Below are 18161 nucleotides of genomic sequence, written 5' to 3' on the forward strand. Positions count from 1 at the left end.
GATTGTGCTGGACACATAACCTAAACTAATGTGAAAGTTGGTTGATGACTCGGTTCCACTTGTCATGGGCATGGTGATGTCATTTCAGCTTACACGGACTCGGCTAAAGAGTTTAGCGAGTCGGACTGACCCATATTGAGATGCAACGAGTAGGTTGTCATTTGCATGTCTCAATCAATGTAATCCTTAGACATGAGGTTATCGCACAATCCGAGTTGTGGATCACCAACTTAGGTTCTGTCAAACGTTGTTCCGTAACAGGTCATGTATAAAGGCAGAGTTCGGATTGATTGAGAATCAAGCTGTGTGATGTGGATAACCAAGATGGGAATTTGCCCCTCCGACTGGAGAGATATTCTCTGGGCCCTCTCGAGTGATATGATTCGGGAAGCATGATCATGCGCGACTCGGTTAACTGTTAACCGGGTCGATCGACTAAGAGTTAGTCGGATGAATCGTATATCACAGATCGAGAAAAGAGTTGAACTATTAAAGGGATGACGATTAATCGTCTATAGTTCGACAAGGTATATCGTGAGGCAAAAAGGACTAAGACGTATGTCACATTGGAAGGTACGTCGTCATGACTCGATGGTACTTGGGAGTCGGCACGTTCTGCTAGGAGCCGCTACCGATTGATCGATTGAGAGTCGAACTCTAATCGTGTCCAAGTCGCCATGAGCCTGCAGGGTCACACACTTAAGAGCGGGAGCAAGTATTTGGTCGGGTTGGACCCGAACCGGAAATGGGCTGATAATGCGAGTTGGACTCGCAGAGTGGATGGGCCACAAGTGCTGGAGCCCACTTCCACTCGGTATATAAGCAGAGGCGTGGGATGCCTAAGGGGCACGGTTCGCTACTCTCATGCGTTGAGAACCCTAGCCCCATTCAGTCCAACCGTCGCACCGGACCTAGCAGTCCGCCGCCGGAGCTCCTCCTCGCACGTGTGGATACCGGCAGAGGTGCTGTACGTTCAGCACTTCGACGATCCCGGGATTGGATCGGCTGGATCAGACAGAGGGACTGCACTGCATCAAGGCGCTGCATCGATAATCCGCAACTGCGCGTCTAGTGGTAATCCTCGTGGCCTTCTACCTCGGCTAGATCTTGGGAGTTCGCGTAGGAAAAGTTTTGTTTATCTCTACGCGCCCCTTCAATCGCTTCATCGGTAACGCCAAACTTCAAATCTTGGTGGCTACGGAGGTCATCTTGCGGTTTGATGTGGCGATGGAGAGTAGACCTTTGTCGGTGGCGCAACCTGTGTTCTCTTTTAAAGAAGAAGTTGCTCGGTCTTTGTTCATTGGAGAGAACCATTGCTAGGTAGCGCTCGCGACTCATGTGGCTCAAGGAAGGGGATGCCAACACCTGCTTCTTTCATCTCAATGCGAGTCATCGTCGTTGTAAGAACTTTGTCTCTTCGCTCATGCATGATGGGGTTCGGTTGTTTGATCACGAGGCGATGTCGAAGGTGGCAGATGATTTTTATCAGTCGCTCCTAGGCGCTGGGGTGGATCGCGACTTTGGGCTCAATCTGGATTTCCTGCACCCGGGTCCGTTTCAGTTGCTGGGCCTTGATGAGGCCTTTTCGGAGGAGGAAATCTGGCAGGTGGTTAAGGAGCTCCCCCCGGATAAGAGTCTTGGGCCAGATGGCTTCACCGGGAGATTCTTCACCTCTTGTTAGGGTATCATTAGAGACGACATTGTTGACTGCTTTCGGTCGTTCTTAGCTTTGGACTCCCGTGGGCTTGAAGCGGTTAATCAGGCGTTTATCTGCCTCCTACCCAATGTGTCGGGCGCTGTGGATATGAGGGACTTTCGCCCGATCAGTCTTATTCAGGGGATCGGTAAGATGTTGGCCAAAGCTATGGCGAATAGTCTGGCGCCTGAGCTCCCTCGGCTGGTGGGTTTGCATCAAGGGGCCTTCATCAAGGGGAGGTGTCTCCATGACAACTTCCTCCTGGTTCAGGGTATTGCTCGGCGGCTGCATGCTTTACGTGCCCCGGCAGTCTTGGTGAAACTTGACATTTCGAAGGCCTTCGATTCCCTCCATTGGTCCTTCCTATTTGATGTGCTTCGTCAGCTTGGTTTTGGCAGAAAGTGGATTCATTGGGTGGGTGCGCTTTGTTATGAACGCGACAAGCAAGAATGAAGAACGAAGAAGAAATCACAGCACAAGGACACACGGATTTAACGTGGAAAACCCTCTCAAACAATGAGAGGGAAAAACCACGGGCGCCAGCCAGCGAAACTTCACTATATGGGAGTGTTTACAACGCCAGGGAGATTTCACGAACTCAACTCGTGCGAACTCTGCCCAAAACGACGACATACAAGGGGTATATATAGCAGGAACATTAGGGCAAATCAGATCCGAAACGGGCACACCGAAAGTTCCGGTTGGAAGCCGGAAGTTCCGCAGCAAGTTCCGCAATTTCCCGAAAAGTAACAGAGAGCGGCCGGAGGTTTGGCCGGAAGTTGGGCCGGAACTTCCGGCGCCTGGAATGGCCGGAAGTTCAGCCGGAACTTCCGGTTCCTGTGAATTTGGATCACATTCCAACACGCTTCTGGGCACGTCTTCCACACGTGTCTTGCTGAATGGGGTGCCCGGTCGTTACATTACTCACTGGCGTGGTCTTCGACAAGGCGATCCTCTTTCACCTATGTTGTTCATTTTTGCTATGGACGTCCTCAACTCGTTTTTTGCTAAGGCAGAGAAGTGTGGCCTCCTTAGGAGATTGGCCTCAAGGGGTCTGGCACATCGGACCTCTCTTTTTGCGGATGATGCTGTGATCTTCCTCTGGCCGGAGGTTCGTGATCTTCGGTGGGGTCGGCTATTCTGCACAACTTTGGAGTGGTGTAGGGGCTTGTGGTCAACCTTTCGAAGACCTCGGCACATCCAATTCGTTGCTCAGATCTGATGGTGGAAGATGTGCGTAGAGAGCTTGGATGTGTGGTTCGGCCTTTCCCTTGCACCTATTTGGGCCTGCCTTTGGGGGTCCGCAAGCCATCAGCGTCTCAATTGCAATTCTTGGTGGATAAGGTGGTTAATAAGCTCCAATCGTGGTCAGCTTCTATGCTTTCTACGGGTGGACGGCTTACTTTGGTGCAATCCACTTTGTCGGCATTGCCCATAATCTATGCCATGATGTCTCTGGACTTGCCAATGAAGATTCTTGAGGGCTTGGACAAGATCTCTCGGGGCTTTCTTTGGCGTGGTCGAAAAGAGACTCGGGGTGGGCACTGCCTTGTTGCTTGGGACAAGGTTTGCTCACCAAGGGAGTTTGGTGGTCTTGGGCTTCCCAATCTCAGGTTGCTAAATGTGGCTCTTCAGGCTAGATGGTGTTGGCTTAGGAAGGTGGAGCCTGGTCGTCCATGGGGGGAATTCCGACTGCAAATCCCTCGGCAGCGCGGGAAATTGTTGAGGCAGCCTTGTCGGTTCACGTTGGGGATGGCAAGACCGTCTCTTTTTGGTCCGATCCGTGGATTGAGGGAGGTTGCTTGGCGGATCGCGCCCCACTCCTCGTTCGTCACCTCTCTACGGCCGCGACCCGGCTTTCGGTGGCAGAGGCTCTTCGGGATCATCGATGGATCCGTCTCATCAATCCCGACCTTCCCGAGCAGGCGATCTTGGAACTCCTTGATATCGCGACTTGTGTTCATCAGGTGGTTCTTGCCGACCGGGAGGATGTGTTCCGTTGGAACTGGACCTCCTCGGGCACTTACTCTGCGGCCTCTGCGTATGCTGCTTTCTTTGGTGGTAGAGTGGCGATGCCTTGCGCTGGACCGTTATGGAAGTCGCGTGCACCCCTACGTTGCCGCTTCTTCGCGTGGCTCGCTTTGCAAAATCGTTTTTGGACGATAGACAGGTTGGCTGGGCGTGGCCTACCTCACCCCCCGTTTTGCCCTTTCTGTGATCAGGAACCTGAAACCATTGCTCACCTTCTGCTGGGTTGTGTTCTGTCACGTAGAGTCTGGGCGTCAATGATCTGCTCCTGGAGGAGACCTGAGTGGATGCCTATTGCGAGTAGTGTGCCGGCGGCTTGGTGGTCAGGTTTGTCGGTCCCCAAGTCGGAAGAAAGGGATCTTGCGACGGCTATCATCTTAGTTCGATGGACCCATTGGAGGCACCGGGATGCGGTGGTTTTTGATGGGGCTAGGCCAGATGACTCGTTGGTTCTTAGGTTAATAGATAATGAGGGTAGACTTTGGTGGAGTGCTGGCTTGTTTAAGAGTTCAGACCGGCCTGGTTCGGTGGGTAGCTTGTGGAGTAGGTGTGAGTAGTCGACTTTGTTTTTGCATGCCTTTGAGGCGTTGTAACTGCTCTGCAGTCTTCTTCTTCAATATATGATACATCCGCTTGGATGTATTCTAGAAAAAAAAAATTACGAACCCAACACCTGGGTTCAAGTCTTCATGGATGGGAATTTAGGTTCCAATTTATAAACTTTATAAAATTAAAACCCACTAAACGCAGTTAATTTTGTAAGATACACATTCAGCCTGTCCAGCGTACTATTTTATTTTTCATTTTTTCAGCGAAGCATCCATATTCTAATCCCAGATGTTCCGGTGTGCCCGTCACGTCGCCTGGGCCAACTTCGCATCCCACCAGCAGGCACCTGGGCCAACTTCGCAGCCCACCACCGCCCTACCTGGGCCATTCCCACCCGAGGCTGCCAAAACAGCCCGTGATCTATCGTCTTCCTCCTCTCATCTGTTCGAGCCTTCCACAACGCACCCCGGGCGAAGCCATGAACCACCGCGGTCGCGTCAAATCCGATTAGGTCAACCGTTTCTCGCAAAACCAACACCGAATAATTAATCCATGTCGCTTCGCGAACCGATTCAGGCCATCAATCAACTGTCTCTCTTCTTAATTCCCCATTTGCAACGGACGTGCCTCGAAAGCCGACGGTCGGCATTCAACTCTCGATCTCCCTCAGCGGTCTATAAAACCAACTTCTGATCGCGTCATCTTAGGCCCATTTCCATCCTCTCTCAAACCCCTCTCCTAATTTCACCTTATAGCAATAGTAGAGCCCGTTCCTAGCCAGTCCCTCTCCCTATCCAACCCGTCCATAATTCACGTTATGCATCAAAATATAATGGACGGAGCAAAACGTCGTCTTCTCCTCTATAAAGGCACTGCTCTGCTGAATTTGGCTCCGTCACCATCTTGCTTTGCCATAGTTGGTGCCACGACTCAGGTCGCCATCCGTGTCGCCGGCATCATCAACTCAGGCTCCTGGCCTGTTCCTGAGCCTGGCGCTCTCCTCCGCCGATGCAGTTGTTAAGGCTGCCAAAATCTTACAATCTCACCGAGAAAAGAAGCTTGGTAGCGACCAATCTGCTTGCTGTGTGATGATTCCACATGGTGCGGAACCCAAGAGCATGAAGGCTACAACGAGCTGGTAGTTTAATTTGCATCCTTTTCCATTAAGTACTCAAATCCCAATTGTTATTCTATTCCGTGGTTGTTCTACGGTTGTGCAACGTGGTTGTTCTGCGGTTCGCATTTGTGAATACTTGCTGATTAAGACATCACAAGTATGGCATCACTTCTTGACGAAAGGTGTAAATGTCTGGTTTCATATACTAGGTGCAGATATATGTATTTAAAGTTTTTTCAAGGACAACGATTCATATTATTATTAGAGTAAGTCATGCTTAATGTGTTAAACATTTATTTACGTATAAAAAAAGACTTCCCGTCGCAAATTCGTTTTGTCCTACAATATTCATATTAACTTTTGCATTGATTATATTACTATCATTTGCTCCTAACATCATATCTAGATGTGCATATAGAATTTTTCGCGGCAACGCGCGGGGAATCACCTACTTTATACTATAGGGTCTCCCTTACAGTCTTCTTAAAAAAACATATTTGAGTAAGTCATGCCAAAATATTTTGATTAATTTTTGGGTTATCGGATCATGGTTTCAGTTGGTCTTGGTAGGCCTTTGCTGAAGAAGTGACTATAACTGCAATGTTTCTTGAGTACTAATTTTGGAAACTAGAATGGATATTCTTATTATTTGTCTGCTTAGAGCATGTACAATGCAAGATGTCTAAGTGGGTGCTTAGAAAAATTAACCGGTTTTTGTTAAGCACTGATGCTTATTGAGACTAAGCAGATGTCTAATTTGGCACCTCCTCTATATAAATAAGCACTGGTGCTTAAAAAAGTGCTTGGTTTATTTTCGTAAGCATCTGTCTTAGCACTTTGCATTGTACATGCTCTTAGAATGTTCTTATGATTTATTTTATTCTTTCGTGGGTAAGGGGATTATTTCTCAGTAGCAAAATTTCATTGTGCTGCTTATGCATAGGTAAGTTTAGAGCTTCAGGGGGTCAGTATCGCAATCATGCTGATGTGCGTTCAGAGAGGCCAAGAAATGTGACCAGCCCTATTCCGAGACCAACAGAAAGGTGTTTCGCTTCATTATTGAGAGAAGCAATACTTTTTCATGCATGCTGTGAACTCTGGTTCGAGATTTATGGAGCCCAGGATCACCAAATTTTGTCTACGCTTGCATGGCTCTTTTCCCATCTTTAAATATTTATAGCATATACAAAATTTGGCTTGTTTTTGTTGATCATCACCAAAATTTGAAGGACCCAGAACCGAAAACAAACAAGTCAACATTTTGGTTTATTGGGTTTCAAGGTTTACAACCTAAATAAACCGTACTAATCGACTTCGACTTGTAAGGGGTAAGCCACCCAGGTATTTGCATCAAGTAGAAGACCTTATCACACAGGTCCAAAAAATTCTGAACCTCTACCCCACCCATACCGGGCGGAATTTAGATATGTGCTTAAGGAATTGGACAGACAAGGGCTTGGAATTTGCTCCCACGGAAAGTCAAACTCCGGATTTTTTTTTCTACTATTTGTTTTGCATATCAGTTTGGTAGTTTTTAACCAATCATCTGGCTTTGTTTAAATTAGTGAAGAGAGTACAAAAGACCGGAGAAACTGAATGAATGAACACCCTTAACAAAGGTCTTTGATAAAACCGTACATCAATGTTTTTGCAGCCATAATCTCTAGATCATCATTCACATCTTTGTTTTGAAACGCTGTATGAGTGAGCCCACTTGTATGTGAAAAACTAAGATCATTGGATGCACTATGGTCACGACTTGCTAATTGACAAGGAGGAGGGACAAAAATATGAATCACTATTTTCCTGAGTATATACCACGATAATTACGCCAACACGGATATATACGAACAAAGATTTTCATATGATGTCGTCTCCATTGACACGAAGCCGGTGCAAAAGACACATATAAATCTCACAAGAATAATACGCATGCCAGATGTTAGACCCGTGGTTGTCTTCTCTCCCTCGGCGGAACCGACGGTCGGAGACAGGGGAACCCGCCGCAGTTTTTTTTTTAAACACACACCCTCTTTATTAAAGATTTGACACGATGGTTACATCATCAATAAGAAGAGGGAGGATGCTCGGGGGAGGGGTATCAGCCCAGCAACTAGAAGGGGAAAATCTGGCTAGACGTGCTAACTCATGTGCCACGGCATTCGCTTCTCGGCAACAATGTTCGAACTCGATAATTTGGAAATCCCCTACCAAGTCGAAACAATCCTCCAGGGTTGCTGCCGCCGGACCATAAAATTGTCCCCTTTGGACAGGGCTTCGACAATATTGATGTTATCCGACTCGACAATGCTTTGACGCATCCCATCGAGAGGGCCATCATCATTCCTGCCCGAACAGCCATCGCTTCAGCTGATTCAGCATCTGAAACAAAGCTAATCTTCTAATTTGCAGCCGCCACAAAGTCACCGGCAGAACCTCTGATGACTATCCCCGTAGTACCAGAGAGAGCATCGTCCAAAAAGCTAGCATCAACGTTGATTTTCAGATAATCAAGCGGGAGTTTCATCCATCCACCCTTTTTCTCCTTAGCTTTCCCATGGGAGGCCGTGGCATAGTTTTGGATCAAGCTCGGCTGAATAGGTTCATCATGTATGAACTGACGCCATTGCCACCACAAGTACCAGGTGGTCGCTGCAACGGATTCACGGAAGAAGAGCTTCAAGGACAGCCGACCTAGACCGGTCTCTACCACAAGCTTCAGATATCACACTAAAGAGGCCCAGATTGCACCAAATTTCCGATGCCCTTGGACAAAGGAACAAAAGGTGCTTGATCTCGTCGGGCCCAAGCTTGCATCTAGGGTACTGAGGGTTAACATTTAGGTGTCTATCAGCAAGAATCGCATGATATGGGATAACTCCATGAAGGGTTTTTCAGACAATTTTTTTTCACTTTGGCAGGGACTTGTAGCTTCCATACTATATCCTAGATTGGGTGGTCAGCCATCGCCCCTTGTCCCCCACAGTTCTAGGCCCGGCGTCCAAATTGATGGTTCCACTCAACATGATATGCCGAACGAACTGAGAACCTATGGTCTTTAGTGAGATCCCAAGCAACAAAATTTTCCATCCCATTTGCAGCCAGAGGAGTGGCTAAAATCCGTTGGGCATCAACGGGCCAGAACGTTTGAGTTATGAGTTGTTCATCCCACCTTTCAGACACCGGATCGATTAGATCTGCCACACTAGTCAGCAAATTTTGTCCCCTCCTCGTCATTGATACGATCACCAGTACCAACTCTCCAAATAATACCAAGGTTTGACGTCCTAACCCCTGCCATAATACCCTGCCAGGTAAACGACGTCCTCTTTTTCAGTTTCATTCTCACAAGATCCCCCGAGGGAAGCATTTCGGTCTGAGGACTGAGGCGCAAAAGGAATTGGGATTATCAATTAGTCTCCACGCTTGTAACAAGCCGAGATTAAAACAGTGGATATCCCTAAACACCGTCCCTCCATTCTTCTTAGACACACACATCTACCCCCAAGCAAATCAGTCCATCCTTTTTTTATTTGCTTCGTCGCCCCACCGAACTGAGATATCGTCCTAGCGGTTGGAGACAAGGGAAAACGGAAACTCGCTGTCCTAGCGGATTTGCTTCCCTTTTTTTTAGCGCTGGCTGGCTGGCTAGGATTTTCTGTCCTCGTTAATTGTTTTTCGCCGAACCTGTTTCGTGCGCGACCACCGTCTTCACCGTCCAATTTCATCGTGCGTCTCTTCTTCTCCCAGAGCACCTTCCTTTTTTTTGTCCGCTCTGTAACTCCAGTCTCATTCTTCTCATCTCTACCACGCCACCTACCCCTCGTGGCCTCGTCCCCTCCCTCTCGCCGTCTCTCCCAGGCACCGCTGCCGCCGCCGGGCTCTCCCAAGCATAGCCGCCGACGCACTCATCCACCGGTACGTGGAAGCAGGATCTCTGCGCCCACCGCCAGGCTCTCCCAGGCGCCGCCGCAGTCATCCGCTGGAGACGTGGAAGGAGGAGCCCGCAGCCCAGCGCCCATCACTCGCAGTCTCCGGCGCCGACGGACGCCAGTGCATCTCCCACATCTCTGAGGCACGGTGAGTCTTCTTTCCCCCTAAATCGCTTAATCCCGTGTCCAGATTTCTCTTTTCTTTTCTTTTCTTTTCTTTGTAGAATCACAGATTCTCTCTGTAGATCATTCGCATGAATCATGAATGGGCTCATGGTTGTGCATGAATCCAAATAGTCTAGAGGCTTTCTTTTCTTCCGGGAGCAGTTTGTTTCTAGCTGTAGACTTGTACTTCCCTTTCCAGCATTAAGTATCACATTATGCATCACACTTAATAATTCTATACTCTCTTAACCTTTGTTTGCATCTACATGTTCAGGCAAATAGATCTTTCCTCATGGCAAAGCAGTCCTATGCAACAAGCAGCCTTGTGATAGGATATGCTTTATGCTCCAGCTTGCTTGCCATCATTAACAAGTACGCCATCACCAAGTTCAGCTACCCTGGCCTCCTCACTGCCCTACAGTACTTGACATCTGTGGCTGGAGTTTGGAGCCTTGGGAAGCTCGGTTTTCTCTACCATGATCCCTTCAACTTCCAGACTGCCAAGAAGTTTGCGCCTGCTGCTCTTGTCTTCTACCTCGCCATATTCACCAATACCCACCTCCTGAAGCATGCCAATGTCGACACATTCATAGTGTTCAGATCCCTGACTCCTCTTCTGGTTGCTATTGCCGACACCACCTTCCGGAAGCAGCCATGTCCTTCGAAGCTCACATTCTTATCCCTTGTGATTATCTTGGGAGGTGCACTGGGCTATGTGGTTACAGATTCAGGGTTCACACTCACAGCATACTCGTGGGCAGTTGCTTATCTGGTCACCATAACTACTGAAATGGTGTACATAAAGCACATGGTAACCAATTTGGGGCTCAACACGTGGGGTTTTGTGCTCTATAACAATCTTCTTTCACTGATAATGGCCCCTGTGTTTGGGATTTTAACGGGAGAGCACTTGTTGGTCTTTAAAGCCATTGAATCAAGGGGACAAAGCTGGTTTGAACTTGACGCGTTTGTTGCTGTGTCACTGTCCTGTGTGTTTGGGTTGCTCATTAGCTTCTTTGGTTTTGCTGCAAGAAAGGCAGTCTCTGCCACAGCGTTTACAGTGACAGGGGTTGTCAACAAGTTCCTCACAGTTGCAATCAATGTTATGATCTGGGATAAGCATGCGAATGCAGTTGGTTTGATTTGCTTGCTCTTCACTCTGGCGGGTGGAATACTCTATCAGCAATCAGTCAAAACTAAAGGGAATACTCCGGCACAGTGTGAGATGATAGGTAAGCAGGGCCGGGGTGATAATGATGAAACTGAGTTAGATGAGGAGAAGCAAATCTTAGTTTCGTCTCCAAAAGATTCACGTGCCTGAAGTACATACACGTTTTTCAGCAGGTACTCAGTTTAGTAAACTTGTGAAATCATAGATAACATATTTCTTGTTGTAGAAGAATGGGCTGCATTCATCACAGGCCATATGTTTATTCTAGAATTATTTGTTTTCCTGTCCTCTTATTTCCAGTTGTGTATGGAACTACTAATGTGTTGTTTACTATAGTTACCTGCCTTGTTGTTACTCCCTCCATTCCCTAAAGGAGGGCATACTTGTTTTGCTATAAATATACAAAGATGACCCTCTCCTGAAAGTTAAGCCAGAAATGACCCTAGTGCAAAACTACAACCAAATCTGGCCTCTTTGTCGACGCCAGCCTCCATGGTGTTGAACATGACTAGGTTAGCCCCATACGGCTTGGCGTTGCAAAGTACATAGCAATTTTGTGACCAATCGATGGTCTATGGAGCTCAATGCCGTAGACCCAAGGCCTTGACCCCCAACAACGTATAATCAGTTCCTGTATTATTGGTAGCAAAATCACCTCAACAATTTACAGCAGTAATGGTTAATCATTTTGAGCTTGAATCTCAAGCTTAAAGCATGAGGTATATTCCTGGCAATGCAGAATCGTTGAGCTCGTGTAGTATTCTCTTCTACAATTGTAAATTTCCATGTTTATTAGCTTCATGCTTTGGTAATTTACTTGCATAGCATGACATATCTCTTAGATATAGTCAGGTGCACAGAATTTCTGATATTTTATACTCCCTCCGTCCCATATTAAATGCCGAAATATTACATGAATCTGGACGTATTTTAGTATATAGATACGTCCATTTTTAGACAAATTTGAGTCACTTAATATAGGACGGAGGGAGTATGTTTATCGGTGACATGAAATTTCTTGGATCTTAATGCTATCTCAGCAGTTGTCCAGATGACAACGACTAAGTTCACATGTGCATGCAGTCTCAATGGCAATTAGTGATGATAACTGTATTCAAATTTTTTGTAGGCGAGATAGGAAACAAATTTAGAACTAAAAGGAGTACTTATGACAATCCAATTTGTAAGTACATAATAAGAAAGGTATCCTGCACGGCTGTAACCGCATGAGAAAGAAAGTTCAAAAGTGTTATTATGACAGATAGACAATTTAACGAGGTAGGCCGGTCCAAGTAACAAGCTCTTGCTCCATAGTATAGCATCGGGTGATGTTCTCTGAGGACGAATTAGTAGCTGTGCCAAACTCATCATGCTGCGGCAAACCCTTTGAATAATTTGAAGGCAACGATGGTAATGTTTCGTCGTTCCATTCAAACTCTTGGCTTTTCTTCTTCATTATCTTACCTCTTAGGAGCTGCAGCCTTAGCTCCACTTCTTTCATCGTGGGCCTCTCTTCTCCTCTGTGCCTTAAGCATGCCCTTGCGGGGGAGGCCATCTCGTCGATCTGTCTTTCATTACCTTCCTCAACAACCTGAGAATCGAGAATTTCCAACCTAGTGCTATCTTGTAGACTTTGAAGGAGGCAACGGCATAAGCTTTGCTTTTGACCCCAGCAATCAATAAAGATTGGCTTCTTCCTCGTTAGGAGCTCAACAATGATCACACCAAAACTGTAGACATCACTCTTCTCAGTTAGCTGGCCTGTATGGTAATATTCAGGATCGAAGTATCCAAGTGTACCCTGCACTGTCGTGACCACATGAGTTTCATCCATGGAAATGGATCTTGAAGCACCAAAGTCCGCAACCATTGCAGTGAAGTTTTCAGTTAAGAGTATGTTGGCAGATTTCACATCTCTGTGGAAGATCGGTATTGAAGCAGCAGAATGGAGGTAAGCAAGAGCACTCGCAGCCTCAAGAGCAATTCTGATCCGATCATCCCAGTTTAACAAGCATATTGTACTCAGGTCACGATGAAGAAGCTCAGACAGCGTGCCGTTGGAGATGAACTCATACACGAGCAAAGGTACCTCTGACTCGAGGCAACATCCAAAAAGTCTTACCACATTTCGATGAATGATTTGTGACAATATAGCGAGCTCATTCACAAATTGATCTATCTCTTTTTGCTCCACCATTGTGGACTTCTTTATGGCCACCACACGTTGATTTGATAAAATTCCCTTGTAAACTGTACCATGCCCTCCAAAGCCTAGAATGCGTTTGGAGTCAAAATTGTTTGTCGCCTTTTCTAACTCATCCAAGGAAAATATATTTGTGTTATGTGTGGCACTTTGATCGGATGATATCAGCTGTTCCAGGAGAAGGCCTTTGTTTTTGCGGAAGTGTACCTTTCGAGCTCTATATTTTATGCCCCTCTTCCACATCTGAATTAACAGAGTTAGAATTGCTGCAAAAGACAGGGCTCCAATACCAAATAACAACTCCTGCAAAAGTATGTATATGTAATAGTTAGAAGCATAATGGAGTTTTCACCGGATACTTCGCCTAATAAGTTTGCTTTCTTTTGGGTGTTGCCAGTAAAAGTTATAATTTCACCGTTTAAAAATAAATAAAAGGGTTAATGCTCCAGTTTCAATTTATGTTAAAAGGAGAATCAAAGTTTGGTGATGACAACCCTTAAGCTTTTCGCCTTGTGGTCACCATTTGCAATGTATATGGCCCTCCTGCGAGGGGCACTATTGCTTATGGACAGCTTTTGTAGCACATCGTGGATGCCCTAACAGTGAAAGGCAAATGGAGAGGACAACAAATCGGCGACCCTATTGGAACGGATATCAAGTCAAGTTCAAATCTATATTTTGGATAAGAAAGTTCAAAGCTATATTATCCGCACCATCTTCTTGTCAAAAAGGGAAGAGAAATGATATTCAAGTTGGAAGGCAAGGGGAAGAAGAACTTGCCTGTGCATCCACCGGAGAGGCAAGGGTTCCCTTGGTATCCACTCGAGCAGTTGCACAGATACCCTAGGCCGTTAGAGGAATCCACACACACCTTGTTCACGCCGCGGCATGCGTAAGAAGAAATGTTTCTGCTTCCCGCCTCACAGGTCAAATTCCCAATCGCCCAGACGCCCAATCCAGCACCACTGGATGCTGCTGCCCCCTGTAAGTATCGTTGAACCTCCCGGTGGTTACGTACTCGGATCTGAAGGAAAACGCCTCTGTCTCCACCAGAGTGGCATAGCTGCACGGGTTGAACTGTCAAGTGTTTGACACGTTGACATAATCGACATCATAGAAGTAGAGATTGTAGCGGGTTAGGCCCTTGGGAACGGCGCTTTGGCAGCAGCCTACGCCAAAGCATGAGCCGTTTCTCAGGTCTTCCGGCCTCCCACAAACCGACGCACATCCCATTGCGTACCTCCTTCTGTTGTTGGTTTCATATATGTATGCAAGCGTGTTGCAACCGATGACTACGAGAAACGGTAAGGCTCAACCAGGTACAGCCAACAAATGTAGGGGTCCATTTCTCCCGTGGTGTAGTTGTAGCATTATGCTGGGTTGGGCACCAAAGCTCGAGATTGTCCACGGGACACGCTGATGCTTAGCAACTCCAATTCAGAAATGAATGGCCTGTCGGTTCCGTCGGCTGTCCTGCTGCAATTGATTCTGAAACTTTCTTCGATAGCACAGCCAGTACCAGTCCTGCTGCAATACAGATGCGAGGGGCAGCATGACTGCAATGCCGAGCAGTAGCACTGACGCCATATTAATTCTCTGAAATCGGTGTGGAGTCGAAGTAAGTGTCTGTAATTCCCAACAAAACAGAACGAAGTTCAGGTCTGCTGTGCTAAATGAAATGATGAAATACCTTAACAAACGTCTTATCAGTCGTTAATTGTCTAAAAGTCTTGTGTAGCATTTATGTGTGTTTTTGGGTTTATGTGGACGTGAAAAACACCTTAACACGGTAAAACAATTCCCACGTGACACTTGGTATCTTTACTCTTACAAAAGAGTAAATTGGTGGCGGCGGTCCGTCACCTCTTTTTATTGTGAAGAAATAATCTCATCATCATTTTCTATTATAAAAAAACAATTGCCCCTCTCTTTCTAATGCAAACAATTAAACCTATTTATTCCGTTATTAGTGATTGCGGAACCGATCATATTTTGGTCGAATGGAAAAGAAAAAGAAAAAACTAAACCCCTTGCAAAATATTGACACGTGGATAATGTTTGTTACCAAAATATTGACACGTGGATGGGCACTGCCGCTAACATGTAATAGTGATTTTAATCTAATTTAGCGAGCAGTCTATTTTTTTCATCCATAGCAATGCATGTGTATTTAGCTAGTATATCAAAGGGATTTAATCTTGCAAATGAAATATTACACAAAATTCTTGTCAGTATTTACAAATGACGGTGAGATAAATTAGCTGACATGATTAGTCTCTTCCTCTGCCCGCGCTATTACATATCGTTAGCTGACACGTTAGTGTTGTTGTGATTCTTCTCCTGAGATGGGTTAATTCTCTAGGATTGGATTGGTTAAGTAAATGAACACATAGGTTGGGGAATGTCCAATTCAGAGTTACTAGCCTTTACTTGAGTAACATAGTTATTGGCTCATCATGTCATTAACCATATAACCATTGTCAAATTTCATTAGGTGGCTTGGGTTCCAAATTGTAGGAGAGATACAAATTTGTGTGGCCCTTAGGGCTGTTAGTATATGGTGGTATTTTGGAATGAAAATTTAGATTGTGATGGTATTTTGGCAAGCCTTGTTATTTGAGTGTTATTTAGGTTTCTCGGAGTGGTATCTGTTGGATTGTGATCCAAATTCCCAGGGGGCGGAAGTTCCGGCCCAACTTTCGGCCGAACCTCCGGTTGCTCTCTGTTACTTTTCGGGAAAATGCGGAGCTTGCTGCGGAACTTCCGGATATTCAAGAATTAGCGGAACTTTTGACCTCCAACCGGAACTTCCGGTGTGCCCGTTACGGATCTGACTTGCCCTAATGCTCCTGCTATATATACCTCTTGTAAGCCGCCGTTTTTGGTAGAGTTCGCACGAGTTGCATCTATAGAACCTCCCTGGCGTTGTAAACACTCCCCATATAGTGAGATTTCGTTGGCTGGTGCCCGTGGTTTTTCCCTCTCGTTGTTTGAGAGGGTTTTACATGTTAAATCCGTGTGTCCTTGTGCTGTGATTTCTTCTTCGTTCTTACTTGTCGCGTTCATAACAAGTGGTATCAGAGCCCCAGGTTCCGCCTAGGGTTTGCGACATGTCTACCTTGAAGTTCGATCTGCCACAGCTAGACTACACCACACGATTCTCGTTGTGGCAAGTGAAGATGCGGGCGATTCTCGCCCAAACTTCAGATCTGGATGAAGCGCTTGATTCCTTCGGCAAGAAGGATGCAAATGAGTGGACTGCCGAAGAGAAACGCAAAGATCGTAAGGCTTTGTCTTTGATTCAACTTCATATGTCCAATAATATTTTGCAGGAAGTGTTGGAGGAGAAATCCGCAGCAGCCCTGTGGCTGAAACTGGAATCGATTTGCATGTCTAAAGATCTAACCAGTAAGATGCATGTAAAGATGAAGTTGTTCACCCATAAGCTGCAAGAAGGTGGATCGGTAATATCTCATATAACTGTTTTTCGAGAGATAGTTTCTGACTTGCAAGCTTTGGAGGTTAAGTATGATGATGAGGATTTAGCCACCTTACTCTTATGCTCGTTGCCTAGTTCCTATACAAATTTCCGTGATTCAATTCTTTATAGCCATGACTATCTAATCCTTAAAGAGGTTTTAGAGGCACTTAGACAGAAAGAGAAGATGAAGTCTATGGTGTAGGCCGATGGGTCGTCCTCAAAGGCAGAAGCTCTGCAGGTTCGTGGCAGGACCGAACAGAGGAAATTGTTCCACCCTCACCACCTATTCTGCAGCAACCCACACGGTCTATTGCAGCTGACCGTCCGAACAGAAATAAAGGTCCTCGCCCACCTTTAATTGAAGAGTGTGATTTTGTTTATTATGCTTTGAGTTGTGCAGAACAGGTGGAGCATGATAGCGAACCGGCCACATATAATGAAGCAGTTGTTTCCGGCGACCGTGTGAAGTGGTTGTCTGCCATGCAAGAGCAGATGTAATCTCTTGAGAAGAATGACACATGGGATGTTGTGCCCTTACCTAAACAAAAGAAGGCCGTTCGCTGCAAGTAGATCTTCAAGAGAAAAGAGGGTTTATCTCCTAATGAGCCTATGAGGTTTAAGGCAAGGTTAGTGGCAAAAGGTTTCAGTCAAATAGCAGGTATTGATTATAATGATGTGTTCTCTCCAGTGGTAAAGTATAGTTCCATCCGTACTTTCTTTGGTATTGTTGCTATGCATGATCTTGAGCTTGAGCAGTTAGATGTGAAGACTGCATTTTTGCATGAAGAGCTTGAGGAGGAAATATACATGGACCAACCTGAAGGGTTCATAGTTCCCGGTAAAGAGGAGTTTGTTTGCAAGTTGAAAAAGTCCCTTTATAGTTTGAAACAATCTCCTAGACAGCGGTATAAAAGGTTTGATTCATTTATGATCTCATGTGGCTTTAGTTGATCTTTGTATGACAGTTGTGTCTACATTAAATTTGTTGATGGATCACCTATATACTTACTGTTATATGTTGATGATATGTTAATTGTTGCCAAGAGCATGAAAGTAATCACTACTTTGAAGGCACAACTAAGTAGTGAATTTGAGATGAAGGATCTTGGTGCTGCTAAGAAAATCCTAGGTGTGAAAATTAAAAGGGACAGCAAATCTAGGTTGCTATTTCTTAGTCAGCAAAGTTACATTGAGAAAGTTCTTCATCGTTTTAATATGCATGATGCAAAGTGTGTTAGTACTTCTATTGCTTCTCATTTCAAGTTGTCAGCGTTGCAATGTCCTACTTCTGATGAAGATATTGAGTATATGTCACGAGTTCCCTATTCTACTGCTGTTGGTTCCTTGATGTATGCCATGGTTTTTTTACGTCCTGATTGATCATATGCTATGAGTTTGGTCAGTTGTTACATGGCTAATCCCGGTAAAGAACATTGGAATAACTGTTCAGTGGATTTTCAGGTACCTCAGTGGCACATCCAATGCTTGCTTGAAGTTTGGCAAGACTGATGAGGGACTCGATGGCTATGTGGATTCAGATTTTGCTGTTGACTTGGATAAGAGGAGATCCCTCACAGGTTATGTGTTCACGGTAGGTGGATGTGCTGTGAGTTGAAAGGCAACACTGCAACCAGTTGTTGCTCAATTTACAACCGAAGCAGAATATATGGCTATTGCTGAAGTTTGCAAAGAGTCTGTTTGGTTGAAGGGTTTATATGCTGAGCTTTGTCAAGATGTTTCTTGCATTAACCTGTTTTGTGACAGTCAAAGTGCTATTTATCTTACTAAGGGTCAGATGCTCCATGAGAGAACCAAGCAC

General features: G+C 45.7%; 2 protein-coding genes and 1 long non-coding RNA gene across 3 annotated transcripts; 2 read left to right on the plus strand and 1 right to left on the minus strand.

Annotated features, from left to right (window-relative positions):
- Nucleotides 1–4694: 4694 nt before the first annotated feature.
- On the plus strand, nucleotides 4695–6600 carry LOC112271810. The gene is made up of 2 exons (XR_002965263.1): nucleotides 4695–5411; nucleotides 6334–6600. It is a non-coding gene; the product is annotated as an uncharacterized LOC112271810 (long non-coding RNA).
- Nucleotides 6601–9181: 2581 nt separating this feature from the next.
- Nucleotides 9182–11082, plus strand: LOC100827289 (GDP-fucose transporter 1). The gene is made up of 2 exons (XM_003573723.4): nucleotides 9182–9470; nucleotides 9762–11082. The coding sequence occupies exon 2, from the start codon at nucleotides 9780–9782 to the stop codon at nucleotides 10806–10808; it is 1029 nt and encodes a 342-aa protein (XP_003573771.1). The 5' UTR covers nucleotides 9182–9470; nucleotides 9762–9779; the 3' UTR covers nucleotides 10809–11082.
- Nucleotides 11083–11926: 844 nt separating this feature from the next.
- LOC100824918 (wall-associated receptor kinase 5) lies at nucleotides 11927–13507 on the minus strand. Its single transcript, XM_014900483.2, has one exon. It carries the CDS (start codon nucleotides 13102–13104, stop codon nucleotides 11929–11931), a length of 1176 nt encoding a protein of 391 aa, XP_014755969.2. The 5' UTR covers nucleotides 13105–13507; the 3' UTR covers nucleotides 11927–11928.
- Between the last annotated feature and the right edge of the window lie 4654 nt (nucleotides 13508–18161).

Source organism: Brachypodium distachyon, chromosome 3, assembly GCF_000005505.3.
Source record: "Brachypodium distachyon strain Bd21 chromosome 3, Brachypodium_distachyon_v3.0, whole genome shotgun sequence".
NCBI classification, from domain to species: Eukaryota; Viridiplantae; Streptophyta; class Magnoliopsida; order Poales; family Poaceae; genus Brachypodium; species Brachypodium distachyon.

Coding starts and splice junctions, on each gene's coding strand:
- LOC100827289 (XM_003573723.4), top strand. CDS start 9,780: ATGGCAAAGCAGTCCTATGCAACAAGCAGCCTTGTGATAGGATATGCT.
- LOC100824918 (XM_014900483.2), bottom strand. CDS start 13,104: ATGTGGAAGAGGGGCATAAAATATAGAGCTCGAAAGGTACACTTCCGC.